This window comes from Megalobrama amblycephala, linkage group LG1 (genome assembly GCF_018812025.1).
Source record: "Megalobrama amblycephala isolate DHTTF-2021 linkage group LG1, ASM1881202v1, whole genome shotgun sequence".
NCBI classification, from domain to species: domain Eukaryota; kingdom Metazoa; phylum Chordata; class Actinopteri; order Cypriniformes; family Xenocyprididae; genus Megalobrama; species Megalobrama amblycephala.
This window is the reverse complement of record NC_063044.1, coordinates 61414442-61439630: the sequence shown is the minus strand read 5'-3', so window position 1 is coordinate 61439630 and position 25189 is coordinate 61414442. Positions and strand designations below refer to the sequence as shown.

General features: G+C 36.7%; 2 protein-coding genes and 1 long non-coding RNA gene across 3 annotated transcripts; 2 read left to right on the top strand and 1 right to left on the bottom strand.

Annotated features, from left to right (window-relative positions):
* Window positions 1–1612: 1612 nt before the first annotated feature.
* Window positions 1613–16942, bottom strand: LOC125278310 (galectin-9-like). The gene is given in 9 exon segments (XM_048207391.1): window positions 1613–1887; window positions 1889–1978; window positions 2107–2263; window positions 8141–8229; window positions 8520–8549; window positions 11211–11330; window positions 11433–11628; window positions 11851–11939; window positions 15806–16942. Coding segments are annotated over 9 exon segments (864 nt in total). The 5' UTR covers window positions 15842–16942; the 3' UTR covers window positions 1613–1830.
* On the top strand, window positions 2329–7872 carry LOC125278252. The gene is made up of 5 exons (XM_048207259.1): window positions 2329–3927; window positions 4779–5360; window positions 5569–5712; window positions 5840–6077; window positions 6762–7872. The coding sequence occupies exons 1-5, from the start codon at window positions 3646–3648 to the stop codon at window positions 7421–7423; spliced, it is 1908 nt and encodes a 635-aa protein (XP_048063216.1). The 5' UTR covers window positions 2329–3645; the 3' UTR covers window positions 7424–7872.
* A 3802-nt stretch (window positions 16943–20744) lies between the features above and the next one.
* Window positions 20745–22490, top strand: LOC125278423. The gene is made up of 3 exons (XR_007187140.1): window positions 20745–21809; window positions 22081–22180; window positions 22352–22490. It is a non-coding gene; the product is annotated as an uncharacterized LOC125278423 (long non-coding RNA).
* Window positions 22491–25189: the final 2699 nt, after the last annotated feature.

Here is a 25189-nt window from a genome sequence, read left to right as displayed (position 1 = left end):
AAACCCAAATATGTATATAACTGCAAAGGTGACATTTTACAACAGTTCAACAAACAAAAAGTGATGTTCTTCACAGTATTTTTAGTATTTGCTCTATTTTGCAATAAAATAATAGTTTCAATGCAAGCCATGGCAGAACTACAACACACAGTACTGTTTCGTGAACGAATCTGCGGCTTTGAACGAATCGTTCGTGAAAGTAATTGATTCAATGATTCACTCATAAATACAGCCATAGAATCAGACTCTGATGATTTTATATGGTTTCCTATGAGAGGAAAGGGAGGCATGACTCCATAGACTGTAAAGCATGACTCCTGCTGTAACTTTACCTGTGGGTGTCGCTGTTGGGCAGTGTTCCTTTAGAAATACGCATGACTTGCGCTCTTTTTAATGACATAATTTATAATATTTGTGTTGTTTTATATGCATTATGGATTATTTTCTCATCCTATTTTTTTTTTTTTTGAGGAGGCACTGCCTCCCTTGCCTACTCGGAGGAAACGCCCCTGCCATAGATATACATAATAAAGGCTAGATGTCTCATCTGCACTGCTGGCCAATGGAGGTCGACGTCCGCACCTGGCCATTATTAAAGGTGTCACGTGAAGGCTTCTTGACTCCAGGGAGTGTTGATTGCTTTGATACAATGTTTCATTGACACATTACTGACACATACAAGAAAACCTTTTAAATTCCAAAATTATAGAACATCTCCTCCTATATTAATAATATTGAGCAAAACACATGAAATAACACTTAATTTTAACATTTATCCTCCTTTAACAGTCAGAAACAAAGCATGCTGGTAACTAGAAATCTGCTGTAACATTCACATTCATATGGGAACATGTATGTGCAATATATGTACACAATAATGGATAACACTTTGTGAATATTACATGTAATGTTATTTTTGTCTTCATTTCTAAATATTTTCTATGTATCAATAGCCATACATGGTCAATGCATATATTGCAGTATATTGAAAAATATAAGAATTTTTTTCTCAGACATGTAAATGTAATATATCGCATATATATTTATTTATATATATATATATATATATATATATATATATATATATATATATATATATATATATATATTTTGCAAAATATTCCCATATATTTTGTTCCATAAGGGTCCGCATGAAAGACACACAGCTGGCAGACCAACGTTAAACTCTAAAAGGGTAGGAAATTAAATCAAATTTAATATGGAAGATTTTAAATGTGACATGATGATTGACAGGATGCAGTGAGTGACAGAGCTCTCCATTAGTAGTTTGTCCCAAAGATTGCATGGTCTTCTGCTACACACTCGAAAGTATGGATTTTTTCTTCACAAAAAGAGTACATACTTTTAGGCCAAAGTATAAGTAGGCGATTTGGGATGCAGCATTTGTTTCAGGGATTTATTGTGGTGAAATGCTCTGGCCATTAGAGGTAGCTGTTCTGTAAAGTTTCCAGCTCAACACTGTCCCCTAGTGGTCAGGAGTATTTCTGTTGGGATGTGACTATGTTTATTTTAAATGTTTGTTTGCTTTGCAAATTTGTGTTTGTCAAATTATGTTTATAGCCATATTTTATTTGCACAAATAAAAGAGGACACACTCATGCAGAACAAGCCTGTGTTTATTCATTTTAAATAATTGTTACTGAAGCTGTGGACAATCACATGGGTCTCAGATTAATAGGCAGGCAGGCAGGCAAAACATCTTTGCATCAGAATGCACTGATTAATATATCTTTTTTTTGCATTTAGGTTTATATAGATTGGTGCATGTTTTTAACATGTATTTCGTCATAGATCTGGATAAAATCTTTTTCAGGGCTGCACAAAGGTCAACTGCATGTCTCCACGGATGTCTAAAACATCAATTCTCCTCCAGTTTAGTGTAACGATGCTTGTAAGTGTGAGTTTTTTCACCATTAACAAACACTTCGTATTGATGATGACTGCAAAAAATGGTGACCTGAAATGCACAATGACAAATATGTGAAACTGTACAGTCATTGTCCATTGTATTTACAGTCATATTTCTATATTGTCCACTTTAACAGGCATCATAAAAGCTGTAGGCTACATGTAGCTTACACCTACCTGCATCAGTGCTCCCCTTTTATATGGCAAGAGCTCAGATCGTTCCTCTGCACCCCACTTCCCATCCTGATAAGTGTTGCGCACAACCACATTCTCATCAAAACGAGGACTGTAGGCAAATGCAATTCCATGTTTGTGCCGTAGACTAATCACTACTCTGTTGAACAAAGAAAATGAGAAGAGAATTTTATATATATATATATATATATATATATATACTGCATATAGTGATCAGGTAAATTGTCATTATGACACTCCAACAGTAATAAAGAATATTACAACCATTTTAAAACAGCAGATTTATCCTAATCAACGAACCTCCCAGAATACGTAAACATACAAAGTCTGTTGTACTGACAAATGCTTAGTTAGTATAGTTCACTTACACTACATTTTTAGTTATTAAAAATAACTGGAGGGAGTACTTGATAATTTACTTTAAATAAAATGTAATTGTTACCGTGGTTGTGTTTTGTATGCTGAATGTTTAAGTCTCAAGTGTGACTCGAGCATGATCAATTACAAAATATTATCACAAATATGGAAGAATTATATCAATTCACTTTTAAAAGCAACCTGCTTGTTACATCTTTCTTTGAAACCAAAGTTCCAAGTGCCCAACCAAAGGGAACACTGATCCCCATAATAGTGAGTTCAAACTAAAACCTTTTAGGAAAATCAACATCTATTTATGAAGTCAATTTATGTGATGTTCTCTCAAATTTTTCAGTTGTGTTCAGGGTTTCCGCGGGGTCATAAAAAGTCATAAATTTAACAATAAGAATTTAAGGCCATAAAAAGTCATAAAAACATCCGGATTTTCCATACAAGGTCATAAAAAACATTTAGCCACGTCTTAAATTGATATGCTCGTCCATTAATTTGTTCTTCCATCAAAATGCGCTCGTGGCGGCAATGGCATTCATTTGTTTCGCCTGTTGTAGTTCTGTATGAGGAATCTGGGTGGTATCACACTGGTATCACAGCGTTCCAGAACTACAAGTTCCATGCGGCAGCATACAGACTTGTCGGAAGGGCGTTCACAGAAACCCGCGCGAACTCCGAACAAACTGTATCATACTGAGTCACTGCTTAGTTTAATTGAAATCATCCTGGCTATCACAATGGGAAAATGTACCTTTAACGATCTATGGCTTGAAGACTGTGCGTTTAGTAGCTGGCTCAAGCCCGTCGCTAACAATCGGTATCAAGCCCTATTGCACTCTGTGTAAGAAGACGTTGGAGCTGTCTAGTTTAGGCATAAAAGCCTTGAAGTCGCATGCAAAGTCGGAAAAGCATATCGTTGCTGTAAAAGGCCTGAAGCGGGTGCAGGCGATCCGTCAGTTTTGTTCGGCTCCGTCACTAACGTTACCCGGTCCAAGTACAGCGCGGGATTCCGTTTCTGTCGCATCCAGTGCCACACACAGTGGTTTCGGATCAACCTCCACACTGAAAGCGGAGGTCCTGTGGGTGTTGAATACTGTGACCAAACACCAGTCGTACAACGGGAACGAGGATATTGCCGAACTTTTCCGAACAATGTTCCCAGACTCTGACATAGCCAAAACATTTACGTGCGGGAAAGATAAGACCTCATACATCACCCGGTTTGGCTTGGCAGATTATATTAAAAAAGACCTCATCTCCAAGGTCTCGGGGCCTTATGTTCTCATGTTTGATGAAAGCTTAAATCACACAAGCAAGAAGAAACAGCTGGACATACACGTTCGGTTCTGGAATGACGACAAGGTGCATTCCCGGTACCTGGGATCACACTTCATTGGCCATTCCACGGCCCAGGATTTGCTAAAGCACTTTAAAGTAAGTAATTAAAGTTTAATATGTAAAACAAATATGATTTCTAGTGCTGCATGTAATATTTGAAATAATTTCATCTTCAAACCTACGACTATGAATAGCCTAAAACCTGTGTTTGATCCATTTATTCAAACCAATTTGGAGAGTAGGGAAACCGTTATGTAATAATATATGTTAATGCTCTCTACTCTGCACCACTCTAGCTAGGGCTGGGCGATATATCGCATGAGATTGTCACGCGCATTTCGTCAGTAAAGCCGGTTCCCTGATTACCGCTAAATCGCCATCACCTGCTTTAAAATGGAGCGGCATTTAATAAACAGAGCCGTAGATCACTGAAAAGCCACGCAATATCACGTTCATTATCGAAGGCGATTCATCTGCGATAATGAACGCGATATTGCGTGGCTTATCAGTGATCTACGGTTCTGTCTATTAAATGCCGCTCCATTTGAAAGCAGGTGATGTCGATTTAGCGGTAATCAGGGAACCGGCTTTACTGACGAAATGCGCGTGACAATCTCATGCGATATATCGCCCAGCCCTAACTCTAGCCATACTCTTTTGAGAAAATAGAAAAATATCTATATATAATATAACTATATATAATCTAAATCTTTTAATTTGTTTCATCAATTGCATGGCGTGGTTGTATTTTCAGAAACAGCCCACATGGATAACTTGAATAGAAACAGACATGTAGGCCTAGTCAAACATTATACTTGCTTGAACTTGAAAAGTGCAAAAGTGTGTGTGTGTGTGTGTGTGTGTGTGTGTGTGTGTATGTGCATGTGTGTGTTATCAATTAAGTGGTATATTTATTTATCCTCATCTTTTTATTTTTTCCCCTCAAGGAGTGTGTGCAGCAGCTGAATCTCAGCAGGCTGGTCTCTGTATCGATGGATGGGCCCAATGTAAATTTAAAGTTCTTTGAGCTTCTCCAATCCGACTTAAATGAAATGTATGGGGGTGCTCAGCTGGTGTCCGTGGGGAGCTGTGGGCTTCATACTCTGCATAATGCTTTCAAGGCAGGTTTCTCCATGTGGCAGGTGGAAAAGCTGTTAAGAGCAATGCACATACTCTTTAACAATGTTCCAGCGAGGAGGGAAGACTACGTGACAGTCACAAAGTCATCAGTGTTCCCGCTATCATTCTGTGGCCATCGATGGTTGGAGAACCTGCCTGTGGTAGAGAGAGCTCTGGAGGTCTGGCCTTCACTTCAGCTGTATGTGGATGCGGTGAAAAGAAAGGAGCTGCCAAACCCTGGTACAGGCTCGTATGATACAATAGAGGCCGCTCAAAAGGATCCCCTGATCTTGGCAAAGTTGCATTTTTTTGCGACCATCGCCCGTACCTTTGACCCCTTCCTGAAGAGGTACCAGACGGATGAGCCAGTAATGCCATTCCTTGCCAAAGACTTGGCTGAGTTGATCAAGGTAATTTAAAAATAACTTTTGTGCTTGTCTGGCTCCTCAGCTACTATAATTAGGTATGAGTATTATATGTATTATATACACTGTGTTTAATGGATGAAATTCTTCAACCTTTGTTAATTTTTTTTCTTTGTTAAAACTGTGACATTACTGCATGAAAAATATGGATGTAGGGCACTTACATTTTTCATCTGGATTTTTCTTCTGACAGAGTATACTGAGGCGGTTTGTGAAGCGAGAAGTCCTGCAGGACATTACAAAACTACAGCTCACCAAGCTGGACTTGAGTGAGAAGAAGAACTTGCTCCTCCCACAGAAAATTGACATTGGCCTAGGTGCAGATAAAGCCCTGAAGGTATTATGGTCAATTTTGAAGTTGTAGTTTGAAGTAATTTTAGAAATTTTGGTCAGGATACAAGAAGCAGGAATCATTGTGTTGTACATTCTACTTACTTGTGTTTTTATTGTACATCCCTCTTCAGGACACTAAAATATCAGATCTCAGAGTCCTTGAATTTAGAAGGGACTGCGTGCAGGGGCTGACTAATATAGTCAGAAAAGTGCAGGAGAAGAGCCCACTCAAATACGCCACTGTTAGGCAGATGGCCTGTCTGGACCCCTCTAACATGTTCAGAGACCCAGACAGGTGCAAGGAACAAATGAAATGTCTGGTGCAGACCTTTCTACAGGCAAAGCAGCTGGCAGGAGGTGTATCTGCTGGTAGGAGTAGTTCTGGAAGGGGCTTTGACCAAAGTTAGAGTACCACACTGAATTATACTAATTATATAAGTGTTTATTAGACTGTGTTTACAGCATTATATTTAACTGTGGCATCTTACAGACATTTGCTACATTTATATACCTTTTCTCTTTTCCCATCAGGGGTATTTTTTAGGTGGATCTCTAGCTTTTGTCATTTCCTCTTGTAATGGTCCTGCACCTGCTCTGTGTGCAGTGGCTCATGATTTAGGATTATTTTACATAGGGTTTTCCTTGCTTAAAGTTTAGGTGCATCACCTGAGTGTTTTTAGGAAGCACATAAACCTAATTAGTGTTAACACATTTGAGAAAATAAATGTAAAAATTAGAAGGTGGCTTATAGTCTCAAAATGAAAGGTATCCTGACAACAGTAATCAACAAAACAAACTGGATGAGTGAACATGCAGGTGTTGCAGATTAACACATTTTCTGGTCATGAGTTTAAATTTGTATTTATCTGAGTTTAGTGACATAGAGTTTCTATGTCCTCTGAAATCTTAGGAAAAAACCTGAATTTAAACCATCATAACCAAATGTTATTGTAGTCTTTATAGAGGTTAAAGTGGATCAATATATCAATATAATTGTAACTAATTCCCTTTTGTAACATGTTTTTTTTTTTTTTTTTTTTTTTTTTTTTTTAGGGGATGTCATTCTACAACAGTTTGAGGCTCTCCTGACTCTTGAGTGTAGGAATGAAGAGTTTCTCTCCTTCCAGCCAATGGTAAAACGGCTGGACACCTTCTTGTGCGGCTGTTTAAGCCGTGCCTATCCAGTGGCTTGGGCATTTTGCCAGAAGCTGCTCCTCCTTTCTCATGGACAAGCTTCAGTTGAAAGGGGGTTCTCTGTGAACAAGGAGGTTGAGACTGACAATATGCAGGAAGAGACAATGATTGCACATAGACTTGTGTGTGATTATGTAGATTTGCACGGTGGGGTGACCAAAGTTCCCCTCACAAAGGAACTGCTGGTATCGGTGGGTGCAGCCAGGTCGAGGTACCGCATTTTCCTTGATCAGCAGCGTGCAAGGAAGGAGAGTGAAGCAGGGACACAGAAAAGAAAGCTGGCAGAGGAGTATTTGACCGACCTTAAGAGAAAGAAAACCACTGTTCAAGAGGTTTCCACCTGTCTCGCCAGAGAGGCTGACATGCTGGCAGAGGAAGCAGAGGGCAAATCGGGTTCAAAGATGGCCCAGCTCCTTTCAAAATCAAACGCCCTCAGGCGGGCAAGCAAGGAGAAATTGGCTGAGCTGAAAAAGGTTGAGGAGGAGATCACCATTAAAGGAGACGAACTGAGAAAAATGTAGACAGACACTGACTGATTGACTGACTGACTGACTGACTTGTTATTTTGGAAAGTAATGCCATAAAATAATTGTTAATTTACAATGTTACTTCACAATGTTACAATTAAATGTAGACACACTGACTGACTGACTTGTTATTTTGGAAAGTAATGCCATAAAATAATTAATTTACAATGTTACAATTGTTAAGTGTTCCTGTGTTCTTGATACTCAAGAAAAAGAAGGCGAAGGCTTCAGTTTCTTAATCTTAAGAAATAATAGAATTACTCTTTAAATAATAAAACTTGTTACTTTCAATGAAAGTCAATAATAAAGACTTTTGAAAGGAATTTTAATGACTGAAGTTATTTATTATTTATCGTAATTCGTGTAGGTCATAAATTCAAATCATAATGGTCATAAAAAGGTCTTAAAAAGTCTTAAATTTGACTGATTAAACCCTGCAGAAACCCTGTGTGTTGACAATTCAACATTCAAGAATATGTTAACAGTTCCACGCTGAGCACAGAACACAACTGTACAGCACAAACGGTTTCCTAACAAATCCTGCAGTATCCACATTTTGTTGAGAAACAGGAAGTAGAATGTTATTTGAACTGCCTCCTCTCAACCTGCTCAACATTTTGAGTGTCACAGAGTGATCTGAGGTCACTGTGATTATCGCACGATCTCAAGTGTGGACTGGGATTATATGCCAGAGAATTGACATTGTCAAACCTATTTGCTTGGGGACTGATGACTCCGTGGATGATGATGACTTTGCCAGGCTGAAGTCCACCAGGGATGACGCTTTTGTACGGGACCATCTGATTGTTTGTCAAAATAATTAAAGATATTTATATTAATATTTATATGTGTATAGAATATTAACTATTTAATCCCTTGCCAAACTTTAAGTCAAATCCACTTTGAATAATCCTTAAAGAAATCATTGTATAGTTTCACTGTAGTGCACTGATAAAATAAATGTTTTTTTACTACCAGTACTAGTGCTGGTTTAAACCACAAGCATTCCTCATTGTCTTATGATGATTTATGTCACCCAGAGTTAATATTAGAGATTTATATAGTCTGTAAAACATTTCCGATGACTTACAAAAGATCCTGAACATGCAGCATGAGGCGGCTGTGAACAAAAGGAGAAAAACGCAGGTAAGTACATTTGTTTTTAAAGGGGAGGTATAATGCTATTTCATGCAAACACGAGTTGGACATATGATGGAGTATTTCTGTGCCAAATCCACTACTTCTGGTTTCGGTAAAAAATTGAGAGAGATTTTTTTCAAGTGTGTCCTATATGACGTCAAAAGATAGAGGAATTCCTTGTACAGGCACTTCTCCATGATAAGCGCGCACACACACACACATATCACCCACAGCAAGAGCAAGAGCACGCCCATCAACGCGTTTGTTCGGGATACAGAAGCCGAGAGATTTTTCAACAATGGCTGTGTCCCAATTCAGGGGCTGCATACATCAGCGGTCTCATTTAAGAAAATAACCATTAGATTGCAACGTAAGAAAGAAATTACAATATTTTACACCTCACAATGAATATCAGTCAATTTTATTACTGTTACTTTTCTTAAATAAGACATCCTTGATGACGTATGCAGCCTTCAAGTGTGACCTCCGGAGGACGAAGCGTCCGAAATGAGACGCAGCTCCTGTCACCAAAGGAGTGTGTTTTTGGTTGTGAGGGAAAGATTACCTTTTTCAGCTTCCCAAAGAACTCAGCGTTAAGGGAACAGAGGATGAAGTTTGTTTTGCCAGGGCAGCAACGGATTTGTGCACGTATGTTTGTTTGTTCCCGGGATTTCGGTGATGAATGGTTTGTCCATCTTTTGTATTATAATGATGTTGCAGCTAACAGACATCTCGCAGAAGCTGTGAGCGCTCGTGACTCGTTAGCTCCGCCCACAGCACTAACGGCAGACACGCCTCCAGGATCTCGGAAAGACTCGGTTTTAGCGCATCTATATTCATAAATATGATAAGAGATATGAAGGATGCATTGTTACTCTACATGTACTCAAGATTAACATGAGATTGGCAGAAACTGTGTGTTATACCCCCACTTTAATCTTGAGGTTCTTACACTGGAAGCAACAAACCAAATGTTTCAAATTCATTTGTCCTTCTTGTAAGTTCAACAATGTGTCTTAATGTGAGTGTTTGGACTATGTCAAAAAAAGAGCGAGGCATCAGTTTACTATCGGGGATTTATTGTCACATCACATCCAGTGTAGACAGCATGACTGATTGTAATGGGTTAAGTTTTCTTTTGTCAGCTCGCGCCACTCACGTCCAGTGTAGACACGGTGTTACAGTGTGTTTGTAATAAATGTCAAACAGCATTTCACAAGAGGGCTCCGAGCTCGGTATTTGGCCCGAACCCAAAGTACTTCCCCTGTATTTCTGGTTAGGAAAGTAACCAGGCAAGTGTGAGGAGATGGAGAGTGGTGGAGGGATGCTAAAAAAACTGTTGAGGAATATGTGCGAGTCAAATTATATGGGTATGTTTGGCATATGTCTTCCCCAGTGTTTTAAGTGGAAAAATGGTGCTCCCATACTCCCAATGCTCAGTTCAAAACGTATTCCTGAAAGGGTTAGTTCACCCAAAGCAGAAAATTCTGTCATTTATTTCTCACCCTCATGCCGTTCCACACCCGTAAGACCTTCGTTCATCTTCAGAACACAAATTAAGATATTTTGGTTGAAATCCGATGGCTCCGTGAGGCCTTCATAGGGAGCAATGGCATTTCCTCTCTCAAGATCCATTAATGTACTAAAAACATATTTAAATCAGTTCATGTGAGTACAGTGGTTCAATTTTAATATTATAAAGCCAAGAGAATATTTTTGATGCGCCAAAAAAACAAAATAACATCTTATATAGTGAAAACACTGCTTCAGGAAGATTCGGAGCATAAATGAATCAGTGTGTTGAATCCGGAGTTCAGAGCGCCAAAGTCACGTGATTTCAGCAGCTTGGCGCACCAAAAATATTCTCCTCGCTTTATAATTTTAATGTTGAACCACTGTACTCACATGAACTGATTTAAATATGTTTTTAGTACATTAATGGATCTTGAGAGAGGAAATGTCATTGCTCCCTATGGAGGCCCCACGGAGCCATCGGATTTCAACTAAAATATCTTAATTTGTGTTCTGAAGATTAATGAAGGTCTTACAGGTGTGGAACGACATGAGGGTGAGTAATAAATGACAGAATTTTTATTTTTGGGTGAACTAACCCTTTAAGAAGGGAGGGCACGGCAGGTTTCTGTACATGCAACTTGTCGGAAGTGCCGGTATGCAAGGAAAACTGGTGGTACGCTAAAGGTAAAAATAGGGAAAGAGATATGTCTTTCCCAGTGCTTGAAGTGGAAACTTCTGATGCTGAGACTTTTCCTTAAGTCTTTCCTTTAGATCTGTTTTCCCTCACAATCTAAAGATATGTGAATTACAGATGCTAAGTTGTCTAAAGGTGTGAATGTGTGTTTTACTGCCTATGGATGGATCCGTGGCTGAGTTTTTTTTTTTTTTTTTTTTTTTAAACATTGTGCAGAGGTTCCATGAATGTCTATATTGGACATGCAAATGATAAGATATAAACGTGCCAAATTAAATGGAAATATTTCTCATTTCAGTAATGCGTATGAATGAATTTCACTAAGGTTGATCAATGTTTTTCATTTCATTAATGTTTATAAGAGACATTTCAATAATTATGGCCTATATGGTCCCTCACAATAAAATGTGTTTTTTTTTTTTTTGTTCTCACCTCAACACGCTGGAAGGCAACTAAACTCAGTTCCACCTTTCCAACAATGCGGAATGTGTCCGCCCAAGAGAATGGCATACGGTGCTCGAACTCCGAAAAGGGTTTCCCATTGGTACTTATCTAAAGCCAGAAACACAGTAATTTTTCTTGTAAAAAAAGGCATGTAGTGATGGATGATAGAGTATTTAACTAAAAACAAACTATTTACTGACAGAAAAGCACCTTGTAAGATCCCTGGGTGACGAAGATCTGCAGCGCAAATGTCTGGCCTCTTGGGAAGGGAGTTTGGGACTTGTTTTCCTCTGAGCCCCAGATACCTTTCTGAAAGGTGTTGTGCACTACATGCCCAGACCCTCCATCATAGCGAGGGTTAAAGTGCAGAACATGATCAGACCCATACAAGAAGTCCACATCAAATCTAGAGAAAATGTGTTAGAATAAGAAATAACAAAAGAATATAGTTTATGGTGACTGTACTTTCAAAATACATTGTATTTGGAAAAAATATGTTGCATTTGTTACTTTGACTTTTTAAGAAACGGCAATTACATAAAGTGTAAAACATAAAAAAACCTTTATTGTAAAACTATGGTTGATGAGATAAAGCACAATCATATCAGTTTATGAGTCTGTTACTCACCTGTTGGCATCTGGCAAAACTCGGCCACATACAGTAATAATCATTCCATCCTTCAGTCCTCCCTGGATCGGAGTAGTGAATGGGACACTCTGTGTGAAAAGATTTTATAACAGACAATCCATAAAATGTGTGTTTGTACATCTTGATGCACTTGTACTACTTGCAGTATTTTTATTCTGTGATTATTAATGAGAATAAAATCCATGGTCAAGCTGGTAATGCTGTTTGTGGAGTTGTTTAATCCTTTGCTAAGATCTTAAAATATTTTATGTCTTTTATCTTCAGCTGATTTAATCTAAAGCTGCGGCTGAAGTCAGATGTAGTTCTTTTGTTTCTGCTTGTCTCTTCTTTTTTCTCTTCTTGTTTCTTTTTCCTTCAGTGATTCTGCTTGTTAACAGCAGGTGTTCATCACTAATGCTCAATCATCACTTAATTGTCTCATTAACTTCAACACTGCTTCAGTGTTACTCTTAACACTCTGTAGATGGGACAACATCCTACACTTAACAGCGTTGATTTAGCCAGTGTTGGTTTGCTCTGAAGGTGTTTTCCGCTCTGAAGGAAATACTATCGCTCTGCTCATGTGCTGTGCACTGTAAAAAAATCCTAATTTTACGGAAAATATTTTTTTTTATGGTCATTTTCTTTTATTTTAAATTATACTCAAAAATCTGTAAAATTACTAACAATGTATGTAAATTAACAACTACAACTAAATTAACAATTACATTATTTTTTCTGTTTTCTTAAATTACAAACAAACGTATGTAAAATTACAAAAATAATCAGTAATTAAACAGTAACAAAACAGTTAAATTATAAAATGGTCAAATGAATAGCAGCCAAAAAACCTGTAGAATTAAAGTAAATTTATTAATTTAAATAAACCTAAAAAACACTGTTATTTTACAGGTATTTCCTGATTTTAATTCAAATGACTGCAGCAACAGAACATGAACACTAACAGATCTCTCAAGATCTCAGCATCTTCAATTATCACAAACCAAACTTTATTTATTTCATCCTAAACTTCTTAATTAGAATTAACAAAGGTTTAGATGTTGATGTCTTATTAAAAGAAAAAAAGTTTGATGTCACCATTATGGAGGAGAGCATTTGCTTTAGTTGAACACTTAACCTTTGACTCTGTGCAATTCTAATGCATGTTTGTTATAGCAAAAAATGCTGTAGAAACTCTGATCAGATGATTTTGGCTTCTCATTGATGATATAGTTGTCATGAAGTAGCCTGATTCACTGATATCACAATAATCAACATATGAATCTCAACAATGGTGACAATCAACAAAAAATTTTGTGACTTTAGTAGCTTGTTTTGTGATTTTCAGAGTTGATCTGAATTATTTTTTTTAATTGTCACCATTGTTGAGATTCATACGCTAATTCTAGATGTCTCTGTAAGTCTGCATGATCTTGACAAAACATTTTCTGCATAATGATTTAATAAAATTGTTTATAGTATCACATCACTGGAATAGTACTGGCATGTAAAACTAATATTAAATATTAATATTAAACAATTTAGTCAGAGATCAGACTCTGATATCAGTGAATCAGACTACTTCATGATGACTAAATCATCACTTAAAAAGTGACCAACATCATCTGATCAGAGTTTCTCTTGCCCTTTTTTTTTTTTTTTTTTTTTTGCTGCTATAACAAACATGTATCAAACACACAGTTAAAGCAGCCAGAGAAATACTAAAGTTAAAGAATCAAGGGTCAAGAGCCCAACTAAAGCAAGTCAGAATGGTGACTTCAAACTTTATTATTTATAATTAAACATCAACATCTAAGCATCTTTACTTATTATAATCCAGACTTTATTTATTTCATACTGAAGTTCTTATTGAGAATTAACAGAGGTTGAGATCTTGAGAGATCTGTTAGTGTTTCATGTTCTCTTGGGTTTCTGTATTGTGTGTTTTGTGGGTCACCATTGTGCTGAAGAGTAGAGCCTGTGCTTCAGTCCAGGATGAGCCAGAAAACATCATTGTTATGCTGCATGTTGCTTTATTTCAGAGGCAGTAACATGTACTGCAGTTACTTTCATTCATGTGTGTTATTTCTGATTAAATGCAAGATTAACATTTCAAAGTTTTGTTAGCATGGATATACAGTACAGTGTTTTTTCTGTAAGAGTGTTTTGCACTTTATTTGAATTAAGATATTTTACATTTATTTTACAGAGTTTGTTTGGCAGCTGTTGCTAAAAGTCATTTGACCTTTTTTTAAGATTATGTTTTGCAGCTAAGGTGTTTTATTGTAATAATTCATTGAATACATGTAAAACAACAGTGTTTTTCTGTAAAAAAAAAAAAAAAAAAAAAGTTTATTGAACATTTCTGTTAAAGTTTTTTGCACTTTATTTAAATTAGAATATTTTACTTTAATTGTAAGGTTTTGTTTGGCAGCCGTAGCTGATAGTCATTGACCATTTTTTATGATTTATTTTTTTACAGTGTGGGCCAATACCTGTCAGGTATTGTCAGTTATGTTTCTGTTCCTTTGTTTTGTATAATTTGGTTTTATTGATATTAAAGTTAATCTTCATTTGGATTCTGCCTTCCCTTATCTCTGAGTTCACCCTTGTGTCTTTAACAAAATATTCTTTACAACCAATCATAAAACAATTCAGTGAGTTCACATCAGAGTGCTGAAAACATGGAAGATAAAATAACAAATGAGTTTCTCTTTCAGACTGAAAGAGTTTCATATGGATATGGCTGAACTTGAGCAGCAAGCAATAATTCTACCATCCCACAAAGTTTCATGTCTGTACGCAAATAAACATCCACATAATGTCCACTGTAGTTATTTAGATTTTTTTGTATATTGATTTCTCATCTGAGGCTTAAATTTGAATCTATATATATATATAGTTGCAAGAAAAAGTAAATGAACCACTTGCAGAATCTGTGAAAATGTGAATAATTTTAATAAAATAAGAGAGATCATACAAAATGCATGTTATTTTTTATTTAGTACTGTCCTGAGTAAGATATTTTACATAAAAGATGTTTGCCTTTAGTTCGAGACAAAACAATAGCTGAACTAATTAAAATAACCCCATTCATAAGTATGTGAACCATTGATTCTCAATACTGTGTGTGGTTACCTGATGATCCACGACTGTTTGTGTGTTTTGTGATGGTTGTTCATGAGTCTCTTGTTTGTCCTGAGCAGTTAAACTGAGCTCTGTTCTTCAGAAAAATCCTCCAGATCCTGCAGATTCTTCAGTTTTTCAGCATCTTCTGCATATTTGAACCCTTTCCAGCAGTGAGATTTGTGTTTTCATACTGAGGACAACTGAGGGACTCAAACTCAACTATTAAAAAAGGTTCAAACATTCACTGATGCTCCAGAAGGAAACACGATGCATTAAGAGTGGGGTGAACACTTTTGAATTTATAGATCAAGGTAAATTGCACTTAATTTTTCTGCCGGGAAACATGCAAGCATCTTCTGTTGGTTCTGAAGGGCAGTACTAAATGAAAAACAATGATATTTAAACAAAATAAGAAAAATTGGGACATCTTCATCCTGTTCAAAAGTTTTCAACCCCCGACTCTCAATGCATCGTGTTTCCTTCTGGAGCATCAGTGAATGTTTGAACCTTTTTTAATAGTTGAGTTTGAGTCCCTCAGTTGTCCTCAGTGTGAAAAGATGAATCTCAAAATCATTCAGTCACTGCTGGAAAGGGTTCAAATATGCAAAAATGCTTGAAAACTGATGAATCTGCAGGACCTGGAGGATTTTTCTGAAGAACAGAGCTCAGTTTAACTGCTCAGGACAAACAAGAGACTCATGAACAACCATCACAAAACATAAAAACAGTCGTGGATCATCCATCAAATTATCAAATATATATTTGTTTCATAATGGTATATTAATTTGTGTCCCAAAAAAAAAAATTAAAACAGTTGGTGACTTACCGGTTTGAAAAACGGCAGTTGTTGATGCAGAGCCATTTTGACAGATTTTGATCTCTTCCAAATCCTAAAATTGATCAAGACAGACCACCACTTATAAAATATCTGGTATCTCCAGTGTAGCTGTGGTTGACTGAAGCTCCACTTTCAGGATTCAGTTTCTCTATCTGAGTTAATATTTAACCACTGTGTTTAAATTGCATGGCCCAAGAACTATGAAGTTCATTCACATAGAGTATTAATGTAAAAACCACAGGCCAACGACAGAATCCAGTCAAACAAGGGAAAGGATTCCTGGCTATAACCTATATCCTGTGCTTCAGGATGATTTCTCTTAAATTATTTGATTTAGATCAAATAGACATTGGTGCTGTTTGATTGACTTCAGTGATAATGAATTGTGTCTGTTACAAAATAATAAATAAGTTAATTAATTAGACCAGATTTTTGGGAGAGAACAAATTTGACTTACAGTCATCTGAAGAATAACACAAACCTTAATTTAGAAATTAAAGTGCAAATCAACAAAAAAAGCGCAAAAATCTATTACATTTTCAGAATTACAGAACAGTTTCAAAACCATCAAAGTTATCAATGACTGCATCAAATGACAAATTTTGAGAAGCATCATTATTGATGACAGCAAGTCCACTGAGACGCTCTTGGGCCATGGTAGACCTCAAGCATGTTTTTTCCTTATTACAACAAAGAGAAATATGAGAAATATAGAATGCCTAAAATAGTCTAACAGACAACAAAGGCAACAAAATAAAGGCTTCATATTGTAATTTATTTGTAGATGTTAGCCAGCAAGCTAGCTAGTTAATATAATTAGCATACCCATTTATTTTTTTCTGTTTTATGCATACAGTGGAAAATGGCATACTTAAATGATTTTAAATCATGAATGCTAGATTATAGTCCTAGTCATGGTCTTTTTCAAAAGACATTTAGTGCACTTTTTTGTGAATTAAAAGCAAGCAGTAATGTAACTGAAATTAAAACATTACTTACATTTATTTTAAAGAAAATAAAGTAAAATTAAATAAGCCGTTAACCACAGTGTCAGTGTTGCCAGTTAAGATGTTCTAAAAAGGCTATTTAAAAAAAACTGCATAAACATCACGGGCTGATCCAGTGATTAACTTGTGATTCTTACCTCTATATTGCTCTTTTTTTCCAATAGGGTTTGGGTCCTTGGTCGTTCGGACTTGGCAAGTTTGACTCAGGAGAACAGACTCGTGAGGACGCAACTCCAGTGATTCTGCAAATGGCACAGCAGCGTACTTGATATACGTCTCTCAACTCACTCCAGCTTCTCCAGTTATCTCTGTATGTAAATTTTAGCCAACAATAAAACCAAATGTGTTATAAAACACCACTCTGCTTCTTTTCGTTTTATTTAAAAAACAAACATATTAATAGCCTCACAAATGTGGTTCAGGCAACACGTTCATTGATTATCTTCAATGTCTGCATACATAGACTATATATTTATAACAAAATGAAATATTAAACAACCCTGCCTCTTTTCGTTTACATTTCAAAAATATTAAACATATTAATACATGTGCATACTCTGATTATCTTCACTGTAATAAAATGAAATATAACATAAAATACAATCCTGTCTCTTTTTGTTAAATGTCAGTTTTAATGATCAGTATTCATATAAAAGGTATAAGATGAATTCTTATACCTTTTATGTATTCTTCAGCAGCCAGTATATAATTTAAAGTCTATGGGTGGTCGAGCTTTCTCTGTTTCAGCTCCACGTTTGTGGAACGCATTACCACCTGTGATTAGAGACTCTCCAACACTGGACTGTTTTAAGAGCTCTTTAAAGACTCACCTTTTTAGAGCTGCTTATTGTACTTGACTATGAAATGTTTTATTGTATTATTAATGTTGTTATTTTATAATCTGTGATGTAGCGCTTTGAGTCTAAGAAAAGCACATTAGAAATAAAATGCATTATTATTATTATTATTATTATTAAGAATATACAATAAGAAATAAAGCAAACAATTCAGTCAAGCGTACAAAATCAGCATTTTAGTAGGATACAAAGGTAAAGTTAAGTAGCCTAAATATATAAAGTTATGAAACGTCACTTTGCCTTCAGCCAAAACGATTTGTCAAGGAACAAATTATAGATTAATGAGACCAAAGACCGCCCGTTAGATAAACAAAAGACAAATTATGTCATGTTTAACCACTACAGAGACATCTGAGCCAGCGGCAAACGTCAGAAAGACTAGCCGAGGTACAGCTGCTCTCGGCTGGGTACATGAGCGCTGAACGCCCGGTGATCGTCTGGATCTCACAACTCTGAAAACGTCAGATCAAATTTTCAGAAAGCCGCTATCTTTATCAATAAACCACAAATTTGAGCTCTAAACCAGTACATTCTCGCCTGAAAAACTCTTAAAACTATATCAGTAATATGTTTAAAGGGGCTCTATGTAGGAATGACACCCAGTCGTCGAAATAGGTACTGCAGTCTAAATTCAAAATATTGTTTGCCCCGCCCCCTCCTTCAAAGACGCAGGTGGCCAGCAGCTTGAGAACACGCAACAAGAGGGAGTGTAACTGACAATGAAAGCTGAGGAGACTTACACACTGTAAGCTGATGAGTTGATTTATCTGTGTTTTAATATGCTGTCGTTCATAGAGATTTTTAGATGGATTCAGAGGCTTTTTAGGTCAAGTAGAATCTGCAATTCTCTGACCCAAATTGTTTGTTGGTTTCCATGGCTGCAATACACAGTGTTTTCCGCTAACTGGGCAACCTGTGATGTCGAAATACTATTGGATAAACTGGCAGCACGGTTTTGCACAGACCAAAACAAAGACAAGTAGAATATCTGGCTGTATCATTGTTTTTCTGAGAAACAAGTAGGTGAACTTAGCATGTTTCCTAAATACCTGCTAACATATTGGGGTATTTTTATGCTTTATTAAAGTAAAAAATTACATATAGCCCCTTTAAATTACGCGGGTTTTCTCCTTTACTATTGATGCTTGCTGATTAGTGCAAGATGCATTCTGGGATACCCAGCTGTGTCAAGTCAGCACAAGCAAAGATCATAGAACCCAAGAGGCGACACTTTGATACTTTTTGGGTAACAGCCACTAGATGGCGCTCCGGTAGCGCGGCCGCCATTATGGGGTGAAAATACTAACTGGAGCATTGAATCCTTCACATCTTACGCAACCAAAATCGGTGAATTTCACTGCCAAATCAGAAGCGCAATAGAACAGTTTTTTAAATTAAGTCACCAGTAAATTGTATGATCCTACAGTAAATGTTGTATTGTCTTATATATGTTTTATTTTACTAGTTGTGGAATCCAACCATTCATCCATCTGAGGTAACGTAGTTAGCCTACCTCGCTGATCTCTTGCACAGTAATGGGAGCATCAATTGCTTCAGAATCCATAATGTTAATCTGGGATAAATGAATCTCTTTTAAATATGCATCTATCTATTCAATATCTAATTCTAATTTATTTTCTGAATATAGCCCTTTATAAAATGAAGCAAAAGCATCAGCTATTTCCTTTGGTTTAAAAATGAAAGGTTTATTAGAGTCCTTAGTCCTTATTTTTTGCACCGTGTTAAGCCCCCTTTTTTTCTGAGCTGGAATGCAAGTACTGCTTTTGCTGCTTCCCAGAGGGTGACCGCTGATACATCTCCGGTCTTATTCGTGTCTAGATAGTATTTGAACTCTGCTTAAATACTGCTGGATGTCCTAACAAAGAAGTTTTAACTGACAAAATTTCATAAGAGCATCCCCTTCCATATCCCATACTAGTGATACTAGTGGTGCATGATCTGATAATGTAATGTTATGAATTTTACAGTCAGTAACTCTGTGCTTCATCTCCCGAAACAAAAAATAGTCTATTCTAGAGTATGAGTTGTGTGGATGAGAGTAAAAAGTGAAATCTCTGTCCCTAGGACATAGGTGTCTCCAGATGTCAATCATCCCTAATTCCACACAGTTGTTCTTCCAGGCCTTACTCATTATAGAAAGGGGTTTATGTGAGAAGGGATTTCTATCTAGTGGGGATAACACACAATTGAAGTCACCTCCCATAAGCAGCAACCCTTGAGCCTTTTCATTAATAAAACTGAACATTTTCATAAACTTGGTATTTGTCTCATTGAGTGCATATATGTTAAACAATGATATCATAACCCCAGACAAAGTGCCATTAATTAGAATAAATCGCCCCTCATTGTCTGCACATTTTGAACTTACACTGAATTGTTCTGATTTATGACACAATATTGCCACCCCCTCCGACGTCCTGATGAGTGTGAGGAAAAAAATACCTGAGAGACCCATGATCTAGACAGTTTCTCTTGTTCATTATCTGAGAGATGTGTCTCCTGTAGAAAAACAATTTGGCTATTCATTTGTTTAAGCTGGTTAAAAATTGTCTTTGTCTTTATAGGGCTATGCAAACGCTTGACATTATAACTCACTATCTTAACCGTAGTCATAATACCATGCAAAAAATTGTCTTTGAGTTGCCAATAGTTAAGTAATTCAAAAGGAAATAAAACATCCCATCCGCTGATGCATAGAACACTTTGAACAACAATGAACAAATCCTAAGACAATAACTTCACTGAGGATTTCAGAAAGGATTTCCAGAGAAAGCTGTTGAAATAAAAACATACATATGAGCAATTCCAGCGTTATGGACGTGACATTTGAGGTCAAAACTTGAAATATAAATTCTCATAGAATGTATTCATTATCAATATATTGAACCATCTCTTTATATTTTCTTAAAAACCTAATCATAGAATTCAGGCATCAGAAAAATATCAGTCTGTACACGTGTTTTATATTTTAGAAGAGGAAAATAAATATGTGTTACGGACGTGACAAAAAAAAAAATGCAGATTTTGGGTGACAACATACTTTGAAGAAATTCTGCGAATTAAAATGCACAAGCCAAAAGAAATAATACCAACTGAAAGGATAAGGGTTGGCTCTCTATAGAACATAAATTATTTATTTTTATTTATTTTTTGTTTTTGCATTTTTGAGGAAAAAGCATCGTTACGGACGTGACAGATCTGAAATCGGCACTTGCCTGACTGTGGAAAATCAGATAAAATGCTTTAAAAACTTTAACAGAGACCTATTTGTCGGTCTCTGCTGGCTATTTAAACCAACAAACTTTTACCTTTGAGACATCAGTACGGTAAGGCTCCACAATTAATCAAATTAACACTGAAATCACTGTGTTATAGATTAGCCTATGTCCACGCGGATCTCTCGTGCTGTTAAATGCGTGTGCATGTTCAAAACTCAATTCGGACATGATACTGCTTGCTAATGTGGTGTTTACTTTAGACCCCGGAACATATAAAATTTCTAAGATACATCTATTAAATATCATATTGTTAAGTTCCGGAGATCGCCGGTTTCCTCTCAGTCCACGGTTAGATGAATTGAGACATTGTCCGATTGTATAAGTGTGTAGGCCTGTGTCTATATAGGACAAACCGTGTGGAGAATGGTATGCAAAACACAAACGTGTCACAATGATCGCAATAGGCCTAATATGTTTTGTGTCAAAATGATCACACTGTTTATACCCATTTTGCGTGGCTGAATGTGCAATCTTGAGTAAAAATAGCTGCGTTATGATTGTCAAAATAATTGCAATATTAGCCAATGCATTGTAAGAATAAGAATAACCGACATGTTATACATTGTCTCAAAATCAAAATTAATACTTTCATTTCATTTATGCATGTTTTACCGAGTTTAATAATGGCTAGCATTTGGATGTTATGAAGATTAAGCAGTAAAACTATGTGTGAAAGTCCAAAAAAAGGTGAGCATAAAGTGCACTGCACACAATATTTTATTTTATTGTTTACTGTGAACATGTCTAATAAATAATTGAAAAAAAAAAATTCTACAAAGGTCAACATTTCTAACTGAATATTATTGACCAAAACAGATGTCCAGGAAAGGTAAGCATACAGTATATATTAATTGCTTATTATGAACATGAATCATTATTAATAAAAGTATTAAAAAATATGTAAATTAATTTTATACAGAATCTTTACTTTTTACATGTTACTAAATATTGTAAAGATGTTTAAATTATCAAATATGAACGCAGTTAAAACATGAATCAAGGGAAAACAACAAACAATGCAAAATATCAAATTAATGAGAACCTATGTGATTAATTAGATGACTTCTGTTTGTTTGTTTTTTCCTCTCTATTCTGCAAAGACTGCCTCTTCAAAGTGATACCTCCCTCTGTTGTCTACTTTTGGGTTGAAAGTATTAATCACTTGGTCAGGTGTCACCCAAGCTTTATCTTCCATCACAGGTAAGATGTAGACAAATCCAGCACTGTCGTTCCTTCTTAAGAACCTTATTTCCACTGCCTCCTGGTCTCGGTTGTTAACAAGTCCGACAAACTGTCTGAATGATTTGTTTGCCTTGAACTGGACCAAGACACAGTCTCCAGTTTTAATTGATCTCCAGTTGTTCTTTGCAGCTGCTGACTGGAGCTCAGAGGACTGGTGTCCAGAACTTTCAGCAGATGTGATTTCTGGAAGCAGAAATGTATGGACACCTGACTGTTCTGCCTCGGAGTAGATTTTATGTCGCACTTCTCCCCATGAGACTGGCTCAATTGTGATGGACTGACTGAGTGCCCGAAACAGGTGTGGTACTGGCCCATCTATCAATCAGCCTATGATGCTCTATAAAATCTGTGATTTCAGTGGATGCAATCAGTTTGATTTTAGTGTTTGGGCAACTTTTCCTTGCAGAATCTACAAATGAAGCAGCATCCGTCACAAGGATAGCCTGTCTGCTGAGGACATCAGTGTTAACAGCACGTTTCACTGTTGCTCCCACACCATCCACTGCACCTTTGCCGTGGCTTGTGGCAAAGAAGTGCCACTGTACTCTTAAAGATGGAAACAGCTCCTTGAATGTGGTTGACAGGAAACACCAGATGAACTTGTTTTTAAACTGAGAGGCAGCTCCATCACTAAATATGTGCATCACTCTCATTGCAGGATGTTTCTCTTGAATGTCTTCCACAATCTTTGTGAGAAATGCTGCCACAGACCTCTTGTCGTGTTCCAGGCTGTCACTCACTATGGCACATGACTCTGGATCTCCATCAGACCACAGAACAGAGGGAAACACTGTGACCTGCCTTTGATGCCAGTGTGCTGACTGGATCTGATCCTGGTAAGCAGCGGTGTAGTTTTCGGCAAAATCTACCTGCAGCACCACAGTTTCCTTGTCTGATTTTGCTTGTAATTTTTTGGCCTGGAAAAATGTGCTTTGTTTTCTCTTAACAAAACAGTGATGCAGAAATTTTGTAGCAGCTGCCTTGAGAAAACCAAGTACATCACCTAGTGTGCCACTCCTCTGGACCTTATTCGGCAGCTTGCCATGTGTACCAGGTCACATTCATTTGTTTTTCTTCCTCTGGGATATTACTGAGGACATGCATTTCCAGCAGCTTGCCATTCATGCATTCAGCACACTGACCTAACATACAGTGGGGACTGTCTGGATTGCAGGCCACAGCTTCAACAAAATTCTGTGTGCTCTGGAATGCTTGCCTTGGAATAATATGTTGTACACAATCCAGGGCCAACTTAATGTTTTCATGGTAACGGCAAAGACAAACATTTCTTGGAGTATCTGAACACCGGAGTACATGAGATGGTCGAAGCTCAGCAAATTTAGATTTCCCAATTATAGACTCTGGATGTTCAATCTTGAAGCAGCGGTAGGCCTCTAGAATAGACATTGTTAAATGCCGTTTCTGGATTTTCTTTTTTACTCGTCCCTCTATGACTGTGACCACATCCCTCATCCCTGGTGCTTGCCTTGAGATGTCATCTCTCTCATAGAACTCCCTGACTTTATCATATGTAGTAGTTGTGCTGGTCATACTATTCATTTTCTTTTTTTCTGGAAGAAGGCACAGTGATGTTGCGATTTTTTTTTTTTTTTATATTACTGTACATTTTTTTTCAAGGGCTGCTAGGTAAAGCTTGAAGTGCTCGTTTTACTGCCTTGCTCAGAGACTGTCTTGATTTATATGGTGAATTCTGTGGGGACTCCTGGAAAGCAGCAATCTGTGACTTCTTCAGTAAACGCCTTTTTTTTCTGTCTTAGTCTTGCAAGCTTCCTGACACTTTCTGCTTCTTGTTTTGATTGTGTTTCTTTCTTTCTTTGTCTTTCTGCTTTTTTTCTGTTCCTTTCCTGTTCCTTGAAATTTTCATTATCCCTCTTCCTCTCTCGGAATGCCCTTTGTCTTTCAGCATTATTTTTTGCCATTGCGTACTGTAGGATGAGATGTATATGTAAATTAATTTTATTGTTGTTTCTTTGTTATTGTATTTGTTAACTGGTTATTTTTGTTGTTGTATTGTTAATTACTGTTATTAACATTGATATTTTGTAATAAGAAATAGTTAAAACTGACTAAGCTGATTCTTTCATGGCCATAGTGTGTTCGGTGTAACCAGCATTTATTCAGACACCTTGTAGTTTAAAAATGGTAAAATATGACGAGAATTTATTCTGTGTCAGAAAAAAATTAATCGTAATTATGTCAGATAACACTTAAGCAAAACATAGTCAGGTCAAAGTGTCTGAATAATTTTTGGTCCCAAATGTTTAACAATTTTACTGGTAGTCCACTGTATGAAGAATTTTTTTAGGTGTAATGTGTCACAATTTACTTTATTTTGCTATCCTCACTTACATAAATTGACTATAGTGTCCTGCAATAATTATGTATATAGTATTTTATACATAATTTCAAATATTGAAGATTCATCGTATAGACGTCGTATAGAGGTAAGGACGACGGCTCATTAACCACTAAAAACGGTCGATGGAATGCGATGTTTACCAGACGTTACGATCTTTCACAGACGTCTCCGCGACGTACGTGTGCTATCTGGGTACAGTCGATCGTAAACGGTGGTTTGCTTATTTTAAATTTGTTGCATTTCAACTGGTTCTTTGATTTTCTGTACACGACAGTGACTCTTAAAGTTTAAGTCTCAGCTCAGTATTTGTTTTGATAGCGTGAGAATGCATAACTGTGTGATGACATGTATCCGCTTACGTAAATCCTTGTTTACTCTCAGTATTTCCGCTCTCGTTATCTGCTGTTGTTTTTACTTCATTTTAAAGAAACGCATTAATGGTGTATGGCTGTGCAATGTATTTTGTATAACTAATTGCTTATGTATATCAGTTGTTTTATTGTTTATGTATATCAATTGTTTTATTTGATGATAGTGTGATTTGTTGAAACGTAATATTCATAATGGTGATACATGGGTGGTGGTTT